Source organism: Panulirus ornatus, chromosome 62 (genome assembly GCF_036320965.1).
Source record: "Panulirus ornatus isolate Po-2019 chromosome 62, ASM3632096v1, whole genome shotgun sequence".
In the NCBI taxonomy this organism is placed as follows: Eukaryota; Metazoa; Arthropoda; class Malacostraca; order Decapoda; family Palinuridae; genus Panulirus; species Panulirus ornatus.
The window spans coordinates 14635930-14657868 of record NC_092285.1 but is presented as its reverse complement, the minus strand read 5'-3'; the positions used below and the strand labels follow the sequence as shown (position 1 = coordinate 14657868).

Genomic DNA, 21939 nt, shown 5'->3' with positions numbered 1-21939 from the left:
ACATATATGTCTTCTTTGTGAGCATTCATTCTCTCTATATATGTAAAGCCATTTCAGCACACCCACTTTAACTCTGTCAACCACACTCTTCTTATTTCCAAACCTCTTTCTTACCTTTTTATTACTTACTTGATCAAACCACCTCACACCACATATTGTCCTCAGACACTTAATTTCCAGCTTATCCTCCATACATCCTCATCTATAATTCATGCCTTGTATCCATACATCATTTTTAGGACTATTATGAATTCAAACATTCCCATTTTCACCTTCCTAGATAATGACCTTTCTTTCCACACAATCCTCAATGCTTCCAGAAACTTTGCCCTCTAACCCACCATATGATAACTCACTTCTGCTTCCACGTTTCGCTGCCATGTCCACTCCCAGTTATTCAAAACAGATTTTCTCCATTCAAGACTTACATTCCTACCAACCTGCCCCTCTACCCTGTTAAACCTAACAACCTTGCTTTTATTCACATTAACTCTTTCACCTCCAAGACAACCTCTTCATCCAGTTTAAGGTTTAACCATTCTTGTTTTGAGGCCAGTGAGGCAAGGAATCAGGCATATTGGCCAAGGAAAAATCCTCCTTCCTTTGGCTCCCATTCTGCTTTTATCATTGCCTGTAATCCCTGCAATCACGTTATCCATGAGGCAAATCATTTCTTTGTTCAAAGGAAGTGTGATAGCCTCTCATCATCATCCACTGATAGGTCTTTCTGGTTTTTAGCTAAAGGCATCTCTAACAACTTCTGTTGCTCTACCTTTCCTGACTTATCCATTCTGATGGTACTCTGGCTGTTTCTGCCAAAGGAAAAGCCACTCTCTTTAGTTCCCTTTTCTCTCCTAACTCCTTCCTGGATTACTCTAACATTCCCTCGCCCCTTGATGCTCCTCTTAGTAATCATATGTCCCTCCCCATAATCTCTTTTCAGACTGTCTGAAAAGTGCTTCTCTCTCTGGATACAAGCAAGGCTTATGGTCGTGATGGCATCCATCCCCGTGCACTGAAAGAGTGTGCCTCTGAATTTGCACTTGTACTTGCTCATCTGTTCCATGCCTTTTTAAAGACCAAAATTTTTCCTTGTCTTTGGAACCATACATTGATACATCCCATCCCTAAGAAGGAATGGGATGTATGCCTCCACCTTTATGTAGACCACACAGTACTTGGCAAGCTGCTGCATCACATGATTACTGTATGGCCATCGGCAACTCAAAGGTGGCTGTTTTGATGACTGTTTCTTTCCCTACACATCTAAGCTTTGGAACTCTACCTTCTCATGTCTTTCTTAATAACAACTATGACATGTCTAATTTTAAGACAGGTTTTTCACATCCTCTAAAATTTTTAATTACTTTCCATTGTCTTTTCTTTTTCCCCTTCCATTATTCTCTGTATATTTCAGTTAGGGCCCAGCCTTGATGTGGACTTTTGTCCATGACTGGAGCCTTCAACAGTAAGAAAAAAAAAATGCTCTACTACCAGACTGTCATCAACTAATGCAGTTTCTCTCAAATCTTCTGACAGTGATTTGTCATCAGCAAACAACAACAGACCCTTTTTCTAACCTCTATATACTGCATACTTACCCCTTTCTCCAAGACCCTTGCATTTACCTCTCTCAGAACCCAATTTGTAAATATGTTAAACAGCTGTGGTGACTTCACACACCCCTGACTTAGACCAAAATTCATCTGGAACCACTCACACTCCTCTCTTCCTACTTATGCACACATTTTACATTCTTGATAAAAACTCACTGTTTCTAGTAACTTTCACCTACATCATATGGTTGGAAAACTTTCCAGAAGGCACATCTATCAACCCATCATATGCTTTCTCTAGATTCATGAATGCCACATACAATTCCATCTTCCACTCGTTTAATAAAGTGAATGCTTGATCCACACACCTTCTCCCACTCCTGAAATCACATTGTGCCTCCCCAGTCTGATGCTTTGTACATGTCTTCACCTTCTCAATTACCACACTCCCATACAGCTTACCGGGTACACTCAACTATCCTATAACTATGTAGTTTGGACACGTACCTTTGTCCTCCTTACCTTAATACAGTGGCATTATACTTATATTTTGACAATTTTCAGGCACCTCACAATAATGCAACAAACAATGAGAATCCTAACCAACCAGTCAAGAACACAGTCTCCCCCTCAAGAAATTCAACTGCAGTACCATCCACTATACACAAGGCCTTCACCACCTCTTCTTTCTTCATGAAACCAATGCCCATGACTCTTTCGCTTTGCATACCTCCCCAGCCCAAACACCATACATCTGCCACCGTATCATCAAACATTCAACAGTCCCTCAAAATACTCATTTCATTTTCTTTTTACCTCACCAGTACCTGTTACCACTTCCCCATATGCTCCCGACAATTATCTCCCTATTTGTTACCTAAATTTTCTTGCACCATTAACCTTCTTCTTAAGCATTTTATTCTCCTGAAGTTTACTAACACTCACTCGCCCCAGTTCTCATTTGCACTCTTTTTCAGCCCCTGCACCTTCATCTTGACCTCTTGCAGCTATGTCTTGTAAGCCTCCCATTCACTTGCTCTCCTTCCCTGTTAAGTACCACTCATACACCTCTCTTTCCTCTTTTGCTAGCAACCTACTAGCAACTTTACCATCTGACCACTTACTACCCTTTCCCACCTGTCTAACTCCTACCTTCCATGTACCACACACTTCTTTCACACATGAGAACACTGCTTCCATAAATACCTCCCATTTAGTCTCTTCTTAAGGCTCATGTACTTTTACCTCCTTCTTATCTACCATAACATTTCTTCTTTTCCAAAAAATTCTACATACCTTCACCCTTGCTTCCTACCAGCTGTCCTCAACTGCCACATACAAATCCTTCTCCTTTTTGGAGACTTTCTCATGCTGATTATTCTGAACAAACACCTGATCCACACATCCTCAACACTTCTAAAGCCACAGTTTTCTTCCCCAGTCTGATGCTCTGTGTATGCCACCACTCTTTCAGTCTCCACTTGTGTGAGAATACAAGCACTAAGTTTGTTTATGTGTTGACTAAGCAGGCATATAATCTCAGACTGGTGGGCATTGACCAAGCTATTCCTTGTTGGCTCTTAAGATTTTTACTTTATGTTAACTTTTTAGTTATAAAGACACCAAATATTGCTCCATTAGATTATTGGAAATTAGTGTAAAACTATGTTTATGTCAGTGTAGAGAACCTTGTATGTTGGTCTTTTTTTTTTTTTTTTTTTTTTTTTTTTTTTTTTTTTCCCCGCTGTCTCCCGCGTTTGTGAGGTAGCGCAAGGAAACAGACGAAAGAAATGGCCCAACCCACCCCATACACATGTATATACATACGTCCACACACACGCAAATATACATACCTACACAGCTTTCCATGGTTTACCCCAGACGCTTCACATGCCTTGATTCAATCCACTGACAGCACGTCAACCCCGGTATACCACATCGCTCCAATTCACTCTATTCCTTGCCCTCCTTTCACCCTCCTGCATGTTCAGGCCCCGATCACACAAAATCTTTTTCACTCCATCTTTCCACCTCCAATTTGGTCTCCCTCTTCTCCTCGTTCCCTCCACCTCTGACACATATATCCTCTTGGTCAATCTTTCCTCACTCATTCTCTCCATGTGACCAAACCATTTCAAAACACCCTCTTCTGCTCTCTCAACCACGCTCTTTTTATTTCCACACATCTCTCTTACCCTTACGTTACTTACTCGATCAAACCACCTCACACCACACATTGTCCTCAAACATCTCATTTCCAGCACATCCATCCTCCTGCGCACAACTCTATCCATAGTCCACGCCTCGCAACCATACAACATTGTTGGAACCACTATTCCTTCAAACATACCCATTTTTGCTTTCCGAGATAATGTTCTCGACTTCCACACATTCTTCAAGGCTCCCAGAATTTTCACCCCCTCCCCCACCCTATGATCCACTTCCGCTTCCATGGTTCCATCCGCTGCCAGATCCACTCCCAGATATCTAAAACACTTCACTTCCTCCGGTTTTTCTCCATTCAAACTCACCTCCCAATTGACTTGACCCTCAACCCTACTGTACCTAATAACCTTGCTCTTATTCACATTTACTCTTAACTTTCTTCTTTCACACACTTTACCAAACTCAGTCACCAGCTTCTGCAGTTTCTCACATGAATCAGCCACCAGCGCTGTATCATCAGCGAACAACAACTGACTCACTTCCCAAGCTCTCTCATCCCCAACAGACTTCATACTTGCCCCTCTTTCCAAAACTCTTGCATTCACCTCCCTAACAACCCCATCCATAAACAAATTAAACAACCATGGAGACATCACACACCCCTGCCGAAAACCTACATTCACTGAGAACCAATCACTTTCCTCTCTTCCTACACGTACACATGCCTTACATCCTCGATAAAAACTTTTCACTGCTTCTAACAACTTGCCTCCCACACCATATATTCTTAATACCTTCCACAGAGCATCTCTATGAACTCTATCATATGCCTTCTCCAGATCCATAAATGCTACATAAAAATCCATTTGCTTTTCTAAGTATTTCTCACATACATTCTTCAAAGCAAACACCTGATCCACACATCCTCTACCACTTCTGAAACCACACTGCTCTTATATGTTGGTCATATAAATAAAAAAAAAAGAGGCACTGAATTGATGCACATCAGGCAGGCATATATTCTGATGACCATCATTATGGAGAACTAATGGACTACTCCTGTACATTTTAGACTTAGGTCGGTGGGTCCTTTACTTACCAGACTAAATTTGTGATGGAAAGGGCTTTTACAGAAATTTCCTTTGATACCAAACTCAGTTTGAGGAGGTCTAAAAAGTCAGTTAGAAGCCTAATTCTGAAACATTGAATTCTGTTTGAACAGTGTTTACTGTAGAGAGTATTGGAGTGATGTGATATACATGGGGTGATGTGCTTTGAATGGGCTGAACCAGGGTATATGAAGTGGCCAGGTAAAGCCACCAGGAAGTCTGCAGAGCTTGGCTATATAGTTTTGGTGCATTATACATGACAACTAGAAAGTGGATGTAAGCAAAATGGTCAGTCTTTGTCTGTTCCAAACTCTGCCTTGCTGATGAGGGATACAGCAAGCATGTCTTAAAGAAGAAAGAAAAGCAAAGAATTTATACTTTACATATGTACATAATGTATATTACTTTTTTAACTTTATTACATTTATAACCTTTTGAAATTTTGAACACAGTGTCTGCTTGTAAATACATAATTTACAGCTTTGAAATATCTTTTACAGATGCACAAGCGAGGCCTGAAGTTTGGTATTTATGAGGATTATGGAAACTTCACTTGTGCTGGCTATCCTGGCATTTTAGGTTATTTACAAATAGATGCTCAGACATTTGCAGAATGGGGCGTGGACTATGTCAAGTTGGATGGTTGCTACTCTCACCCCGTTGATATGGATCAAGGTGAGTTGATGCACCTTTATCTTGATTCCATTATTTTTTCTTGGGGAAAGGGAAGAAAGAATTCTACCCATATAGCACTTGCATGTCAAAGAAGGTGATGAAGAGGGGAGGGACATGAGGGCTGGAAACACCCCCCCCCCTTTCTTGTATTTCATTTTTTAAAAGATGCAACAGAAGGAGCCAAGTTATTAGTGTTCATCTTCTTTAAGATGGGTAAAAATGAAAATGGAATACAAAAGATTGATGATTATGAGTGCATATGCACCTGGACATGAGAAGAAATATGAAGAGAGGCAAGTGTATTGAAAGTACCTGAGTAGTTTGTCAGCAGTTTTAATGCAAAAGCCCAGGTATTAGTGATGGGTGTTTTAAATGTGAAATTTGAGTTATGTGGCAGTTGACGGTACAATTGAGAGGCATGGGGTATTCAGTATGCTGAATGGAAATGAAAAGCTTTTGGAGTTGTATGCTGAAAATCAGTTGGTGATTGGGAATACCTCGTTTAAAAACAGACATATGTAAGTATACATGAGTGCATAAGGAAATATGTTAAGCAGGCATTATTTGATCACATACTAATTGATAGGCATGCAAAAGAGATTCATGTATGTGAATGTGCTGAGTGGGATGTCTGATTATTACCTGGTGGTAGAGAGAGTGAAGATCTGTAGAGGTGTTTAGAAAAGAGAAAATGGCATGAGTGAGGAGAGGGTGTTGAAAGTAAGTGAGCTTGGAAAAGATACTTGATTGAAGAAATGCCAGGAGAGATTGAGTGTAGAATGGTGAAAGTAAACAAAACTAGGGGAGTGGTTGAAGAATAAGATGTGTTTGGGGCAGCAGTGCTGGCGTATGCTAGAGAAGTGTGTGGCATGTGGGAAAGGGTAGTGAGTGGGATATGAAACAGAAGAGTGTGGTGTATGAGCAGTTCTTACGAGGTAGGAGTGCGAGTAATTGGGAGATATGTAAGAGAAAGTGGCAGGAGGTCCTTAAGAGGGAGGTGCAAGGGCTGAAAAAAGATTAAGTGAGAGTTGGTGAGGGGTGAGCTAGCATCAGCAAACTTCAGGGAAAATGAGATGTTTTGCATGGAGCTTAATGATATGAGACTGAGAAAACAAATGGGAAAATTGAGGAAGGGGCCAAATGGGGAAGTGGTAACAGGCAGTGATAAGAGATTGAATGAGTATCGGGTGAGTCTCTTTAATCCAGCAACCTTGGGACTTGGCCATCGCTGGACCTCAAAAAATGCTGGAAAATTGACCCCAAGGGAACCCACTATGTAAATATATGCCTAACCCCTAGTCTTGCCAGCTTATTCCACATACATATTGTTTTTTTATCAAAGGCAGAACAAAGCTTAAAACAGGAAATGATACAACCATTAATGCTTCCAAACAAGGTTTTTATTTTTACATCAGAAGTACCTCCAGATGGAGACTCCGCAATATCTTGGGCAAGGGTTTTTCATGGCATATGACACCAGTACAGGGCAGATTTATCAGCATTATATGCTTGTTTTCTACTACCACTAATTGTGCAAATTCATTCATAAACTTTGTCACAGCTTTGTGACTGGTAAATAATGCAACAACCATAGGTTGGTAGTTGGCTTTTTACAACTGAGTCCCAGCCAGGCAGCTGGCTCGCACGCTCTCTCACCCTGCACATATTGTGGTTGGTTGTTTAATAGAGAATTGGAATTTTTATCGATTCTTGTAATATGACCTTACACTACAAGCTTCTGTGTCTGACTACGCTTTTCACAGCACACACTGTACTGAAATTCCATGTCTCTACGTAGACTTGTGTAACCATAAATGCTAATATTCACAGTCATAGTCTAGCTTTAGTTCCCTATGAAAAACTTTAGCCTGCTAGATAAGCATCTCCCCAGAAATACTTGCACCTTCATTTCATGGGAGCTTAAACTTTCAAAGTTTTCCAAAACTTTAAACTTTTCTGGCCTTCATTTTCAGCAAAAAACTGAATATAAGAAATTAACAGGACTGATGATTAGCTTGGCTGCAGTGTAAACAGATTTTGGCAGATCCACAAACTAATGGCAGCAGATTCAAAATGTGCCAGATTGTGGGAGTTACCAGACCACAGGGCTCTGGATTAGAGAGGTACAATCTGTACTTTGAAAGATTGTTTAATGTGTTTGATGATAGGGTAGCAGATGTAGGATATTGTTATGGAAGTATATGAAGTGGGAGAGCCATGCCAGGGGTTTACTGGAGAGAGAATATGTTGTTAAAGCCTTGCATAAGATCAAGTGTGGCAAAGCAGTGGAGTGGATGGTATTGCAGTTGCATATCATAAGGGGGTAACTGTGTTGTTGATTGGTTAGTTATGAATATTGGCAGAATGTATGTCTAGTGCCATTTTTTAAATGCAAGGGAGACAAAGGTGAGTATTTGAATTACAGAGGTATTAATTTGTTGAGTGTACTGGGTAAGCTGTGTGGATGAGTGGTGATTGAGAGGGTGGTGCCATCCAAAGAGCATAAGAATAGAGAGGAACAGTATGGTATCAGGAGTGGTATATGGTATGTGGTTCAGAAGTTTGCTTTGAAGAATGTGTGTTAGAAATACTTAGAAAAACTGAAGGATTTGTATGTAGCATTTATGAATATATGGTATGGCACAATAGCTATTAGGAGCAGTGAGGAGTTTCTGCCAAGAGTAACGTATATGTGCAAGTGGTAACAGAGGAAGATGAGTGGTTCCAGGTGAAGTTTGATCTGTGGCAGGGGTGTGTGATGTCACCATGGCTGTTTCATGTGTTTATGGATGGGAAAGTGAGGGAGGTAAATGCAAGAGTCTTAGGGAGAGGAACAGGTATGCAGTTTGCTAGGGGTGTAGGGGGCCGAGGAGGGGCCACTTTTTGTTTGCTGATGATACAGCATTTGTGGCAGATTCGATTTAGAAACTGCAGAAGCTGCTGTTTGAGTTTAGGGGAATGTGTCAAAGGAGAAAGTTGAACACAAATGTGAACAAAAGCACGGTCATTAGGTTTATTAGTGACGAGAGAGAGGTAATTTGGAGTGTGCCTTTGAATGAAGAGAACTTTAAGGAAGTAGAGTGTTCGGATATCTGGGAGTGGATATGGCAGTGAATGGAACCATGGGAGCTGAAATGAGCTTTAAGTTGGGTATGAGAAAAGGAAAGTGAAGTCGCTGTCATTAAGGGGAAAGAAAGGTATGTTTGATGGTATAGTAGTCCCATCTATATTATATGGATATGAGATGTGGGCTTTAGACAAAAAATGTTAAAATTAGGGTGAATGTGTTGAAAATGAAATATTTAGGTGTAAGAATGGTTGATTGAAAAAGGAATGATAGGGTAAGAGAGACATGTGGTATTCAGAGGAGTATGTATGAGTGAGCTGGAGAGGATGTGCTGAAATGGTTTGGACATATGAAGAGGTGTGAGGAAAGGATGACTTTGAGGGTAAGCTTGTCAGAAGGATGACTAAGAAGGTATACATGTCAGAAGTGAAGGGAACATGGAAAAGGGGGAATCAAGGAAGAGGTGGAAGGATGAAGTGAAAGATGCTTTAAAAGTTAAGGTCCTGAACATACTGGAGGGTACAAGGCATGCAAGGAGTAGAGGAAATTGGAGTGATGTAGTGTGCAGGGGATGACTTGCTGTTAGTGGGCTGAATCAGAATGTATGAAGCAGTCTAGGGATACCAGAGAAAAGTCTTTGGGGCCTACTTGTGAATAGGGGCTTAAGTTTCATTGCATTATACATGACGATTAGAGAGTGAATATCTGTGAATGAGACCATTTCTTTGTCTGTTCTTGGTGCTTCATCACTAACGCAGGAAATGATGAACCTGTATGAAAAATTATTTTAATGAGGAATGATAGGTGTAAATTTGGGGAATGCAACTTCATATTTTATGAAGGGAGCATTAGGGTCTATTTTATATACTGCACACTCAAAAGATGGTGCAGAACATTGAAGTAATTATTTTCATTTGGTTTTAAAGTTGTAAATTGTAGTTAGAGGCGAAGCTTTTATGATACCTGCTTGTGTGCCCTCACCACTAGCTACACAGCGTAATACTCGGCAAGCTGCTGCATCACATGATTATTGTGTGGCCATCGGCAACTCAAGCTTGGGCCATTTTGATAACTGCTTCTTTCCCAACACTCTATACCTTCTCATATTTTCCCAATAACTATGACCTTTCACATTTCAAAAGACAGGTCTTTCACATCAACATATGAAGAGGCAGTCTCACTTAACTGTTATGAATTCTTTGCTTATTTTGACTTCGCACTTTCCTTCTAAAGTGACACTTACATATAATTACTTGTTCGTACGTCAGCCAGATTTCACATAATTGTAGTCTTTGATCCTCAGAACTGTTTTATATCTCATTGTTGTGGTTGTAGCACCAGAAATATCAGATGAAAAGCAACTTATTAAATCCACTCATTTTTTTTTCTTTTTTAAAGTACTTTTACATCATTTTGTTGTCCACACCTTAGCCTTAGGATGTTTAGATCTCCATGCCTTAACTTGATTAGCTTCCTCTGCATTTACTTGTTTAGCTGTCTGTGCCTTTGCTGAACAGATTGTCTTTGACTTTGCTCTTCAAACTATCTGTACTTTCCCCAGCTTTATTATACTAACCTTTGTCTGACCACCTGCACCTTCACTCATTGGATTATCTACACTATTTGTTTGACTATCCACCCGGTTATTTACTGTCCACATTTTTGCTTGTTCAGCCTTAAAAAACATTTAGTAATTCACATGTTTTAAGATATAACTGTGCAAACTGTAGAGTATATAACTATACATTCTTTGGCTATTCATTCGACTCAAAACATTTAATCAACAATTGTGTATTTGTCCAACAACTCATTACTTTTACTTTCTATCCTTTCCTTCTGAACATAAATACTCAGGCCATTTATTATTTGAATATTTTTCAGGTTTCTTTCATTTAATCGAGTAGATGTGTTCCTGAAGTGTTCTGTTAAGGTTAATTCTGTAGTGAAACTCATAGACTATCATTATATGTATCTAGAGATCCTTTCATACAGAAAAAATTTAGGCCCTACGACAAAATTAAGAAATGCTCAAGAATGCTGAAATGTTTTAAACTTATTTGATATTAGTGTGTTGATATTTTTGATAAAAGATTTACATTAATATGGGATATAAAGCATATAAATAGAAATTATTTTTGTTTCAATGATTATTTTTTCATACTTGTTTGCCATTGCCTACATTTTTGAGGTAACACCTGGAACAGACGAAGAACGGCCATATTTCTTTTTTTACAGTGACTAACATGGTATGGGCAGAACATGCCCCAGTTAAGGACATCTCAGGTGAAAGAAAAAGAAAAAGATTTGTCAGGGCTCTGCAAGTGTTTGTAGACCTGACTCTTAAAGGAAGAGAGGTTATGTGAAGGGGGATAGCTAAAAGAAGGAAGAGATTTCCACTACTTGTTTGTTCAAGGGAAGAAAGAAGCATCATAACAGCCATTCCTTGGATGTGCAGTCTCCACACAGAAACTTTGGGAAGCAGCAGCCTGTTGCATGCCACATGTCGAATCTGTAGGGGTAGGGACACGTGCAGACAGCTCATGAGAACAGTGACCATAATGATACCTACAGAACAGAGAGAGAGTAGCAGCATTGCAGTGTTCAGAAACGTAGGTTAAAGAGAGGTAATAGCATGAGAATAATGAGACTCAAGGCTTTTGATTTCACTTTAGTTAATAGAGAGGTGAATAAAACCCCTGGAGATAGAAAATTATTATTTTTTTTATTATACTTTGTCACAGTCTTGCACGTTAGCGAGGTAGCGCAAGGAAACTGTCGCTGTCTCCCGCATTAGTGAGGTAGTGCAAGGAATCAGACGAAAGAATGGCCCAATCCACCCACATACACATGTATATACATACACATCCACACACGCACATATACATACCTATACATTTCAATGTATACATATATATACGTACACAGACATATGCATATATACACTTGTACATAATTCATACTTGCTGCCTTTATTCATTCCCATTGCCACCCCGCCACACATGAAATGACAACCTCCTCCCCCCGCATGTGCGTGAGGTAGCACTAGGAAAAGACAACAAAGGCCACATTTGTTCACACTCATTCTCTAGCTGTCATGTGTAATGCATCGAAACCACAGCTCCCTTTCCACATCCAGGCCCCACAGAACTTTTCATGGTTCACCCCAGACGCTTCACATGCCCTGGTTCAATCCTCTGACAGCATGTCGACCCCGGTATACCACATTGTTCCAGTTCACTCTATTCCTGGCACACCTTTCACCCTTCTGCATGTTCAAGCCCCGATCGCTCAAAATCTTTTTCACTCCATCTTTCCACCTCCAATGTGGTCTCCCACTTCTTGTTCCCTCCACCTCTGACACATATATCCTCTTTGTTAATCTTTCCTCTATCATTCTCTCCATGTGACCAAACCATTTCAAAACCCTCTTCTGCTCTCTCTACCACACTCTTTTTATTACCACACATCTCTCTTACCCTATAATTACTTACTTGATCAAACCACCTCACACCACAATTTGTCCTCAATCATCTCATTTCCAACACTCCACCCTCCTCTGCACAACTCTATCTACAGCCCACACCTTGCAACCATATAACATTGTTGGAACCACTATTCCTTCAAAGATACCCATTTTTGCTTTTCGAAATAATGTTCTCGCCTTCCACAGATTTTTCGACACTTCCAGAACTTTCGCCCCCTCCCCCACCCTGTGACTCACTTCCGCTCCCATGGTTCCAAATCCACTCCCAGATGTCTAAAACACTTCACTTCCTCCAGTTTTTCTCCTTTCAAACTTACCTCCCAGTTGACTTGTCCCTCAACCCTACTGTACCTAATAACCTTGCTCTTATTCACATTTACTCTCAGCTTTCTTTTTTTACACACTTTAACAAACTCAGTCACCAGCTTCTGCAGCTTCTCACCCGAATCAGCCACCAGTGCTGTATCATCAGCGAACGACAACTGACTCACTTCCCAAGCCCTCTCATCCACAACAGACAGCATACTTGCCCCTATCTCCAAAACTCTTGCATTCACCTCCCTAACAACCCCATCCATAAACAAATTAAACAACCATGGAGCCACCGTGCACCCTTGCCGCAAACAGACATTCACTGAGAACCAATCACTTTCCTCTCTTCCTACTCGTACACATGCCTTACATTCTTGATAAAAACTTTTCACTGCTTCTGGCAACTTGCCTCTCACATCATATATTCTTAATACATTCCACAGAGCATCTCTGTCAACTCTATCATATGCCTTCTCCAGATCCATAAATGCTACATACAAATCCATTTGCTTTTCTAAGTATTTCTCACATACATTCTTCAAAGCAAACACCTGATCCACACATCCTCTACCACTTCTGAAACCACACTGCTCTTTCCCAATCTGATGCTATTTACATGCTTTCACCCTCTCAGTCAGTAACCTCCCATATAATTTCCCAGGAATACTCAACAAACTTATACCTCTGTAATTTGAACACTCACCTTTATCCCCTTTGCCTTTGTACAATGGCACTATACATGCATTCTGCCAATCCTCTGGCACCTCACCATGAGTCGTACATACATTAAATAACCTTACCAACCAGTCAACAATACAGTCACCCCCTTTTTTAGTAAATTCCACTGCAGTACCATCCAACCCAACTGCATTACCAGCTTTCATCTTCTGCAAAGCTTTTACTACCTCTTCTCTGTTTACCAAATCATTCTCCCTAACCCTCTCTCTTCGCACACCACCTCGACCAAAACAGCTTATATCTGCCACTCTATCATCTAACACATTCAGCAAACCTTCAAAATACTCACTCTTTCATCTCACATAACCACTACTTGTTATTACCTCACCATTAGTCCCCTTCACTATGTTCCCATTTGTTCTCTTGTCTTACACACTTTATTTACCTCCTTCCAAAACATTGTTTGATTCTCCCTAAAATTTAATGATACACTCTCACCCGAACTCTCATTTGCCCTGTTTTTCACCTCTTGTGCCTTTCTCTTGACCTCCTGCCTCTTTCTTTTATACATCTCCTAGTCATTTGCACTATTTCCCTGCAAAACTCGTCCAAATGCCTCTCTCTTCTCTTGTATTGATAATCTTACCTCTTCATCCCACTCCTCACTACCCTTTCTAATCTGCCCACCTGCCCTCTTTTTCACCTCTTGTGCCTTTCTCTTGACCTCCTGCCTCTTTTTTTTATACAATATATCTAGTCATTTGCACTATTTCCCTGCAAAACTCGTCCAAATGCCTCTCTCTTCTCTTGTATTGATAATCTTACCTCTTCATCCCACCCCTCACTATCCTTTCTAATCTGCCCACCTCCCACACTTCTCATGCTACGAGCATCTTTTGCGCAAGCCATCACTGCTTCCCCAAATACATCCTGCTGCTCAAAAGAAGAGTAATTGTGGCACCTGTACAGAACTCTCAGCTTTTGGGAAATAGACTTTGTGATGACTATAATTTCCCAGGAATACTCAACAAACTTATACCTCTTTAATTTGAGCACTCACCTTTATTCCCTTTGCCTTTGTACAATGGCACTATACATGCATTCCGCCAATCCTCAGGCACCTCACCATGAGTCATACATACATTAAACATCCTTACCAACCAGTCAACAACACAGTCACCCCCTTTTTTAATAAATTCCACTGCAATACCATCCACACCCGCCGCCTTGTCGGCTTTCATCTTCTGCAAAGCTTTTACTACCTCTTCTATGTTTACCAAATCATTCTCCCTAACCCTCTCACTTCGCACACCACCTCGACCAAAACAGCCTATATCTGCCACTCTATCATCTAACACATTCAACAAACCTTCAAAATACTCACTCCATCTCCATCTCACATCACCACTACTTGTTATTACCTCACCATTAGCCCCCTTCACTGATGTTCCCATTTGTTCTCTTGTCTTAAGCACCTTATTTACTTCCTTCCAAAACATCTTTTGATTCCCCCTAAAATTTAATGATACTCTCTCACCCCAACTCTCATTTGCCCTCTTTTTCACCTCTTGCACCTTTCTCTTGACCTCCTGCCTCTTTCTTTTACACATCTCATAGTCATTTGCACTATTTCCCTGCAAAACTCGTCCAAATGCCTCTCTTTTCTCTTTCATTGATAATCTTACCTTTTCATCCCACCCCTCTCTACCATTTCTAATCTGCCCACCTCCCACGCTTTTCATGCCACAAGTATCTTTTGCAAAAGCCATCACTGCTTCCCTAAATACTTCCCACTGCTCAAAAGACAGTTAATTGTGGCACCTGTACAAAACTCTCAGCTTTTGGGAAGTAGACTTTGTGATTATTATGTTGGGTTTCCAGGACAGAATGGAGGATATGATTATACACAATGTATATATGTTACAACAGGGTCAAATTGTGGTGTTCTGAAGTTGAACGAAGGGAAAAGAATTATTCTTAGAAATATAGGGAGAAATTTCATTTCAGCACCATTAAATTTTGCAAGGTTACTGCTTCCTCTCTCCAAAATGCTGCACAGTTCAGAACTGAGAGAAAATATGATCAGTACAAGGATGAGAATGAGTATTAATAGTAGGAGGGAAGGATAAGTGAATTGAAAATGTGTAAAGTGGAATCATTAGCATAAGAGTGAATAGGGTAGTGGTAGAGGATAGACCATTTATTGAGTGGAGAGAGACAGTAGGTAATAGGCCAGAACCATGAGGAACACATCCTCTATCAAGTTGTCATGTGTGCTGTACTGAAACCAGATTCCATGTCCACACTTAAGCCTCACAGACCTTCCATTTGTTTCTCATGATTACTTCATATGCTCTGTTTTGGTCCATTGACAACACATCACCCACTGTATACCACATTAATTTTCTTTTTTCCATCCCATGCATGATTCTCAACTTCCCGCATGTATATGCCCCAATAACTCAAGGCATCTTTCACACTCCATCCTTCCATCTCCAGGGTAATGAACTACCACTTTGTAATAACTTGTTTGTACTGTATGGGGAGGGAGTTTTATACTAGTGGGGCCCCCATCTCTTGTATATTCCTTACTTTCATTTCTTTCATAAATATTTGTCATTTCCCGCATTAGCGTTAAGAACAGAGAACTGAGCCTTAGAGGGAATATCCTCACTTGGCCCCCTTCTCTGTTCCTTCTTTTGGAAAATTAAAAACGAGAGGGGAGGATTTCCAGCCCCCCGCTCCCTCCCATTTTAGTCGCCTTCTATGACATGCAGGGAATACGTAGGAAGTATTCTTTCTCTCCTATCCCTTTTTTCATATAACCTATTAAATTTATGTATGCAGTCTGCATTAATCATGTCTTTAGTCATTCTCTTCCATTCATCCACCACTTTTACACTAAAAAAGTTTTTCTTCACATCCATTTCACTGTTTCTTACTTAATTTCATGCTATATCCTCAGGTTGCTCTGTCCCTACATCTCTCAAAAAACTTTTCACTGTTCCACTTCATTGATCTCCTGTAAAAAATTTAAAGGTTGTGATCAGGTCACCCCTCACACTTTTCTTTTCCAAGGTGGGTAAATCTAAAGCTTCCAGCATTTCCCTCTAACTTTGCTCTCTTAATTCTGGTACCGTCTTTGTTGCCCTCCTCTTTTCTTTTTCAGTTAGCACTTTGTTTCTTTAGGCATGATAACCAAAGCTGAGAAGCATATTCTACATAGTTTTGGCTTTATGTAGGATACAAGTAGCTTGCTAAATATTTCCTTACCAATATTCAGATATTTGCTACAAGGCAGTTTGTCCCCCTCACCTTACTCTTAATGAGACTCTTATGACTGGTTAGGCCTGTTGTTGATTCCCAAGTCCTTCTCAGACACAGAATTATGAAGTTTATTTCATGCAGGATAGTAATCATGTTAAGGCCTTCTTGTACTTTGTCCTATTCTCATTACTTTATGCTTGCTTTAGTTGAATTACATCAACCATATTTTAGACCAATTTTGGAGTCTGTTTATGTCCCTTTATAAGCTGATGCAATCCTCCTCTTCACTTTCCTCTCAACATTTGCATCTTTTGTAAACATATTTGGTAGGATTCTGTACCTTCCAGCAAAACATTTACATAGGTCAGAAAGAGTAATGGTCCCAGAACCGAACTCTATGGCACTCCGCTGATCACTCATACCATTTGAAAGAGCCTCCTCTACTGTGCATCCTTTTTTCCCTCCCACTGAGACAATCTTTTCATCAAAGGCATTTATCCCTGATTCTTTCCTGTTAGTCCAGTTTCTTAATCAGCCTCCTATGTGTCAGATTCTTCCCGGCAGTCTTGATAGAGAGAGTCCACTCAGCCTTCCCTTGTGGTCAGGAGTGAGCTTATTCTCTCATACAACTCTTGAGAGCTTAGTTACACATGCTCTATCTAAAACCATGCTGTTTTCATGTAGTTGCTCTTTGTCAGAAAGTCAACCATTTGCTTTTGAGTAGTCTTTTCCAGAATGAATTAAAATGATTATATATATAGGGGATAGGGGACAAAGAATACTTCCCACGTATTCCCTGCATGTCGTAAAAGGCGACTAAAAGGGGAGGGAGCGGGGGGCTGGAAATCCTCCCCTCTTTTTTTTTTTTTTTTTTTTTTTTTTTTTTTTCTCCAAAAGAAGGAACAGAGAATTGGGCCAGGTGAGGGTATTCCCTCAAAGGCCCAGTCCTCTGTTCTTAACGCTACCTCGCTAATGCGGGAAATGGCGAACAGTTTGAAAGAAGAAAAAATATATATATATATATATATATATATATATATATATATATATATATATATATATATATATATATATATATATATATTTTTTTTATACTTTGTCGCTGTCTCCCGCGTTTGCGAGGTAGCGCAAGGAAACAGACGAAAGAAATGGCCCAACCCCCCCCATACACATGTACATACACACGTCCACACACGCAAATATACATACCTACACAGCTTTCCATGGTTTACCCCGGACGCTTCACATGCCTTGATTCAATCCACTGACAGCACGTCAACCCCGGTATACCGCATCGCTCCAATTCACTATTCTTTGCCCTCCTTTCACCCTCCTGCATGTTCAGGCCCCGATCACACAAAATCTTTTTCACTCCATCTTTCCACCTCCAATTTGGTCTCCCTCTTCTCCTCGTTCCCTCCACCTCCGACACATATATCCTCTTGGTCAATCTTTCCTCACTCATTCTCTCCATGTGACCAAACCATTTCAAAACACCCTCTGCTGCTCTCTCAACCACGCTCTTTTTATTTCCACACATCTCTCTTACCCTTACGTTACTTACTCGATCAAACCACCTCACACCACACATTGTCCTCAAACATCTCATTTCCAGCACATCAATCCTCCTGCGCACAACTCTATCCATAGCCCACGCCTCGCAACCATACAACATTGTTGGAACCACTATTCCTTCAAACATATCCATATTTGCTTTCTGAGATAATGTTCTCGACTTCCACACATTCTTCAAGGCTCCCAGAATTTTCGCCCCCTCCCCCACCCTATGATCCACTTCCGCTTCCATGGTTCCATCCGCTGCCAGATCCACTCCCAGATATCTAAAACACTTTACTTCCTCCAGTTTTTCTCCATTCAAACTTACCTCCCAATTGACTTGACCCTCAACCCTACTGTACCTAATAACCTTGCTCTTATTCACATTTACTCTTAACTTTCTTCTTTCACACACTTTACCAAACTCAGTCACCAGCTTCTGCAGTTTCTCACATGAATCAGCCACCAGCGCTGTATCATCAGCGAACAACAACTGACTCACTTCCCAAGCTCTCTCATCCCCAACAGACTTCATACTTGCCCCTCTTTCCAAAACTCTTGCATTCACCTCCCTAACAACCCCATCCATAAACAAATTAAACAACCATGGAGAAATCACACACCCCTGCCGCAAACCTACATTCACTGAGAACCAATCACTTTCCTCTCTTCCTACACGTACACATGCGTTACATCCTCGATAAAAACTTTTCACTGCTTCTAACAACTTGCCTCCCACACCATATATTCTTAATACCTTCCACAGAGCATCTCTATCAACTCTATCATATGCCTTCTCCAGATCTATAAATGCTACATACAAATCCATTTGCTTTTCTAATTATTTCTCACATACATTCTTCAAAGCAAACACTGATCCACACATCCTCTACCACTTCTGAAACCACACTGCTCTTCCCCAATCTGGTGCTCTGTACATGCCTTCACCCTCTCAATCAATACCCTCCCATATAATTTACCAGGAATTCTCAACAAACTTTTTTTTTTTTTTTTTTGCCGCTGTCTCCCACGTTTGCGAGGTAGCACAATGAAACAGACGAAAGAAATGGCCCAACCCACCCCCATACACATGTATATACATACGTCCACACACGCAAATATACATACCTACACAGCTTTCCATGGTTTACCCCAGACGCTTCACATGCCCTGATTCAATCCACTGACAGCACGTCAACCCCGGTATACCACATCGATCCAATTCACTCTATTCCTTGCCCTCCTTTCACCCTCCTGCATGTTCAGGCCCCGATCACACAAAATCTTTTTCACTCCATCTTTCCACCTCCAATTTGGTCTCCCACTTCTCCTCGTTCCCTCCACCTCCGACACATATATCCTCTTGGTCAATCTTTCCTCACTCATTCTCTCCATGTGCCCAAACCATTTCAAAACACCCTCTTCTGCTCTCTCAACCACGCTCTTTTTATTTCCACACATCTCTCTCACCCTTACGTTACTTCCTCGATCAAACCACCTCACACCACACATTGTCCTCAAACATCTCATTTCCAGCATATCCATCCTCCTGCGCACAACTCTATCCATAGCCCACGCCTCGCAACCATACAACATTGTTGAAACCACTATTCCTTCAAACATAGCCATTTTTGCTTTCCGAGATAATGTTCTCGACTTCCACACATTCTTCAAGGCTCCCAGGATTTTCGCCCCCTCCCCACCCTGTGATCCACTTCCGCTTCCATGGTTCCATCCGCTGCCAGATCCACTCCCAGATATCTAAAACACTTTACTTCCTCCAGTTTTTCTCCATTCAAACTTACCTCCCAATTGACTTGACCCTCAACCCTAGTGTACCTAATAACCTTGCTCTTATTCACATTTACTCTTAACTTTCTTCTTTCACACACTTTACCAAACTCAGTCACCAGCTTCTGCAGTTTCTCACATGAATCAGCCACCAGCGCTGTATCATCAGCGAACAACAACTGACTCACTTCCCAAGCTCTCTCATCCCCAACAGACTTCATACTTGCCCCTCTTTCCAAAACTCTTGCATTTACCTCCCTAACAACCCCATCCATAAACAAATTAAACAACCATGGAGACATCACACACCCCTGCTGCAAACCTACATTCACTGAGAACCAATCACTTTCCTCTCTTCCTACACGTACACGTGCCTTACATCCTCGATAAAAACTTTTCACTGCTTCTAACAACTTGCCATCCACACCATATATTCTTAATACCTTCCACAGAGCATCTCTATCAACTCTATCATATGCCTTCTCCAGATCCATAAATGCTACATACAGATCCATTTGCTTTTCTAAGTATTTCTCACATACATTCTTCAAAGCAAACACCTGATCCACACATCCTCTACCACTTCTGAAACCACACTGCTCTTCCCCAATCTGATGCTCTGTACATGCCTTCACCCTCTCAATCGATACCCTCCCATATAATTTACCAGGAATACTCAACAAACTTATACCTCTGTAATTTGAGCACTCACTCTTATCCCCTTTGCCTTTGTACAATGGCACTATGCATGCATTCCGCCAATCCTCAGGCACCTCACCATGAGTCATACATACATTAAATAACCTTACCAACCAGTCAGTAATACAGTCACCCCCTTTTTTAATAAATTCCATTGCAATACCATCCAAACCTGCTGCCTTGCCAGCTTTCATCTTCCACAAAGCTTTTACTACCTCTTCTCTGTTTACCAAATCATTTTCCCTAACCCTCTCACTTTGCACACCACCTCGACCAAAACACCCTATATCTGCCACTCTATCATCAAACACATTCAATAAACCTTCAAAATACTTACTCCATCTCCTTCTCACATCACCACTACTTGTGATCACCTCCCCATTTGCGCCCTTCACTGAAGTTCCCATTTGCTCCCTTGTCTTACGCACTTTATTTACCTCCTTCCAGAACATCTTTTTATTCTCCCTAAAATTTAATGATACTCTCTCACCCCAACTCTCATTTGCCCTCTTTTTCACCTCTTGCACCTTTCTCTTGACCTCCTGTCTCTTTCATTTATACATCTATACATACATACATATATATATATATATATATATATATATATATATATATATATATATATATATATATATATATATGTATATATATATATATATATATATATATATATATATATATATATATATATATATATATATATATATATTTATAGAAGCTAGAAGTTTCAGTTTTCTAAATTGTTTCTTACATTTTTCATATGTATGTATATGTATGTGTGTGTGTGTATGTGTGTGTGTATGTGTGTGTGTGTATGTGTGTGTGTATGTGTATATGTATATATATATATATTATCCCTGGGGATAGGGGTGAAAGAATACTTCCCACGCATTCCTCGCGTGTCGTAGAAAGCGACTAGAGGGGACGGGAGCGGGGGGGCCAGGAATCCTCCCCTCCTTGTATTTTTTTAACTTTCTAAAATGGGAAACAGAAGAAGGAGTCACGCGGGGAGTGGTCATCCTCCTCGAAGGCTCAGATTGGGGTGCCTAAATGTGTGTGGATGTAACGAAGATGTGAAAAAAGGAGAGATAGGTAGTATGTTTGAGGAAAGGAACCTGGATGTTTTGGCTCTGAGTGAAACGAAGCTCAAGGGTAAAGGGGAAGAGTGGTTTGGGAATGTCTTGGGAGTAAAGTCAGAGGTTAGTGAGAGGACAAGAGCAAGGGAAGGAGTAGCAGTACTCCTGAAACAGGAGTTGTGGGAGTATGTGATAGAATGTAAGAAAGTAAATTCTCGATTAATATGGGTAAAACTGAAAGTTGATGGAGAGAGATGGGTGATTATTGGTGCATATGCACCTGGGCATGAGAAGAAAGATCATGAGAGGCAAGTGTTTTGGGAGCAGCTGAATGAGTGTGTTAGTGGTTTTGATGCACGAGACGGGTTATAGTGATGGGTGATTTGAATGCAAAAGTGAGTAATGTGGCAGTTGAGGGAATAATTGGTATACATGGGGTGTTCAGTGTTGTAAATGGAAATGGTGAAGAGCTTGTAGATTTATGTGCTGAAAAAGGACTGAT

The 21939-nt window shown here is 40.7% G+C and overlaps 1 protein-coding gene across 10 annotated transcripts in view; it reads left to right on the top strand.

Annotated features, from left to right (window-relative positions):
- The window catches only part of LOC139745672 (alpha-N-acetylgalactosaminidase-like), a 98309-nt gene that overhangs the window by 42766 nt on the left and 33604 nt on the right, over nucleotides 1-21939 (top strand). For all 10 annotated transcript variants that reach the window (XM_071656064.1, XM_071656071.1, XM_071656062.1 and 7 more), the window contains one exon: nucleotides 5332-5506. In XM_071656064.1, the coding sequence (XP_071512165.1) occupies nucleotides 5332-5506 (175 nt within the window). The remainder of the gene's footprint in view (nucleotides 1-5331; nucleotides 5507-21939) is intronic.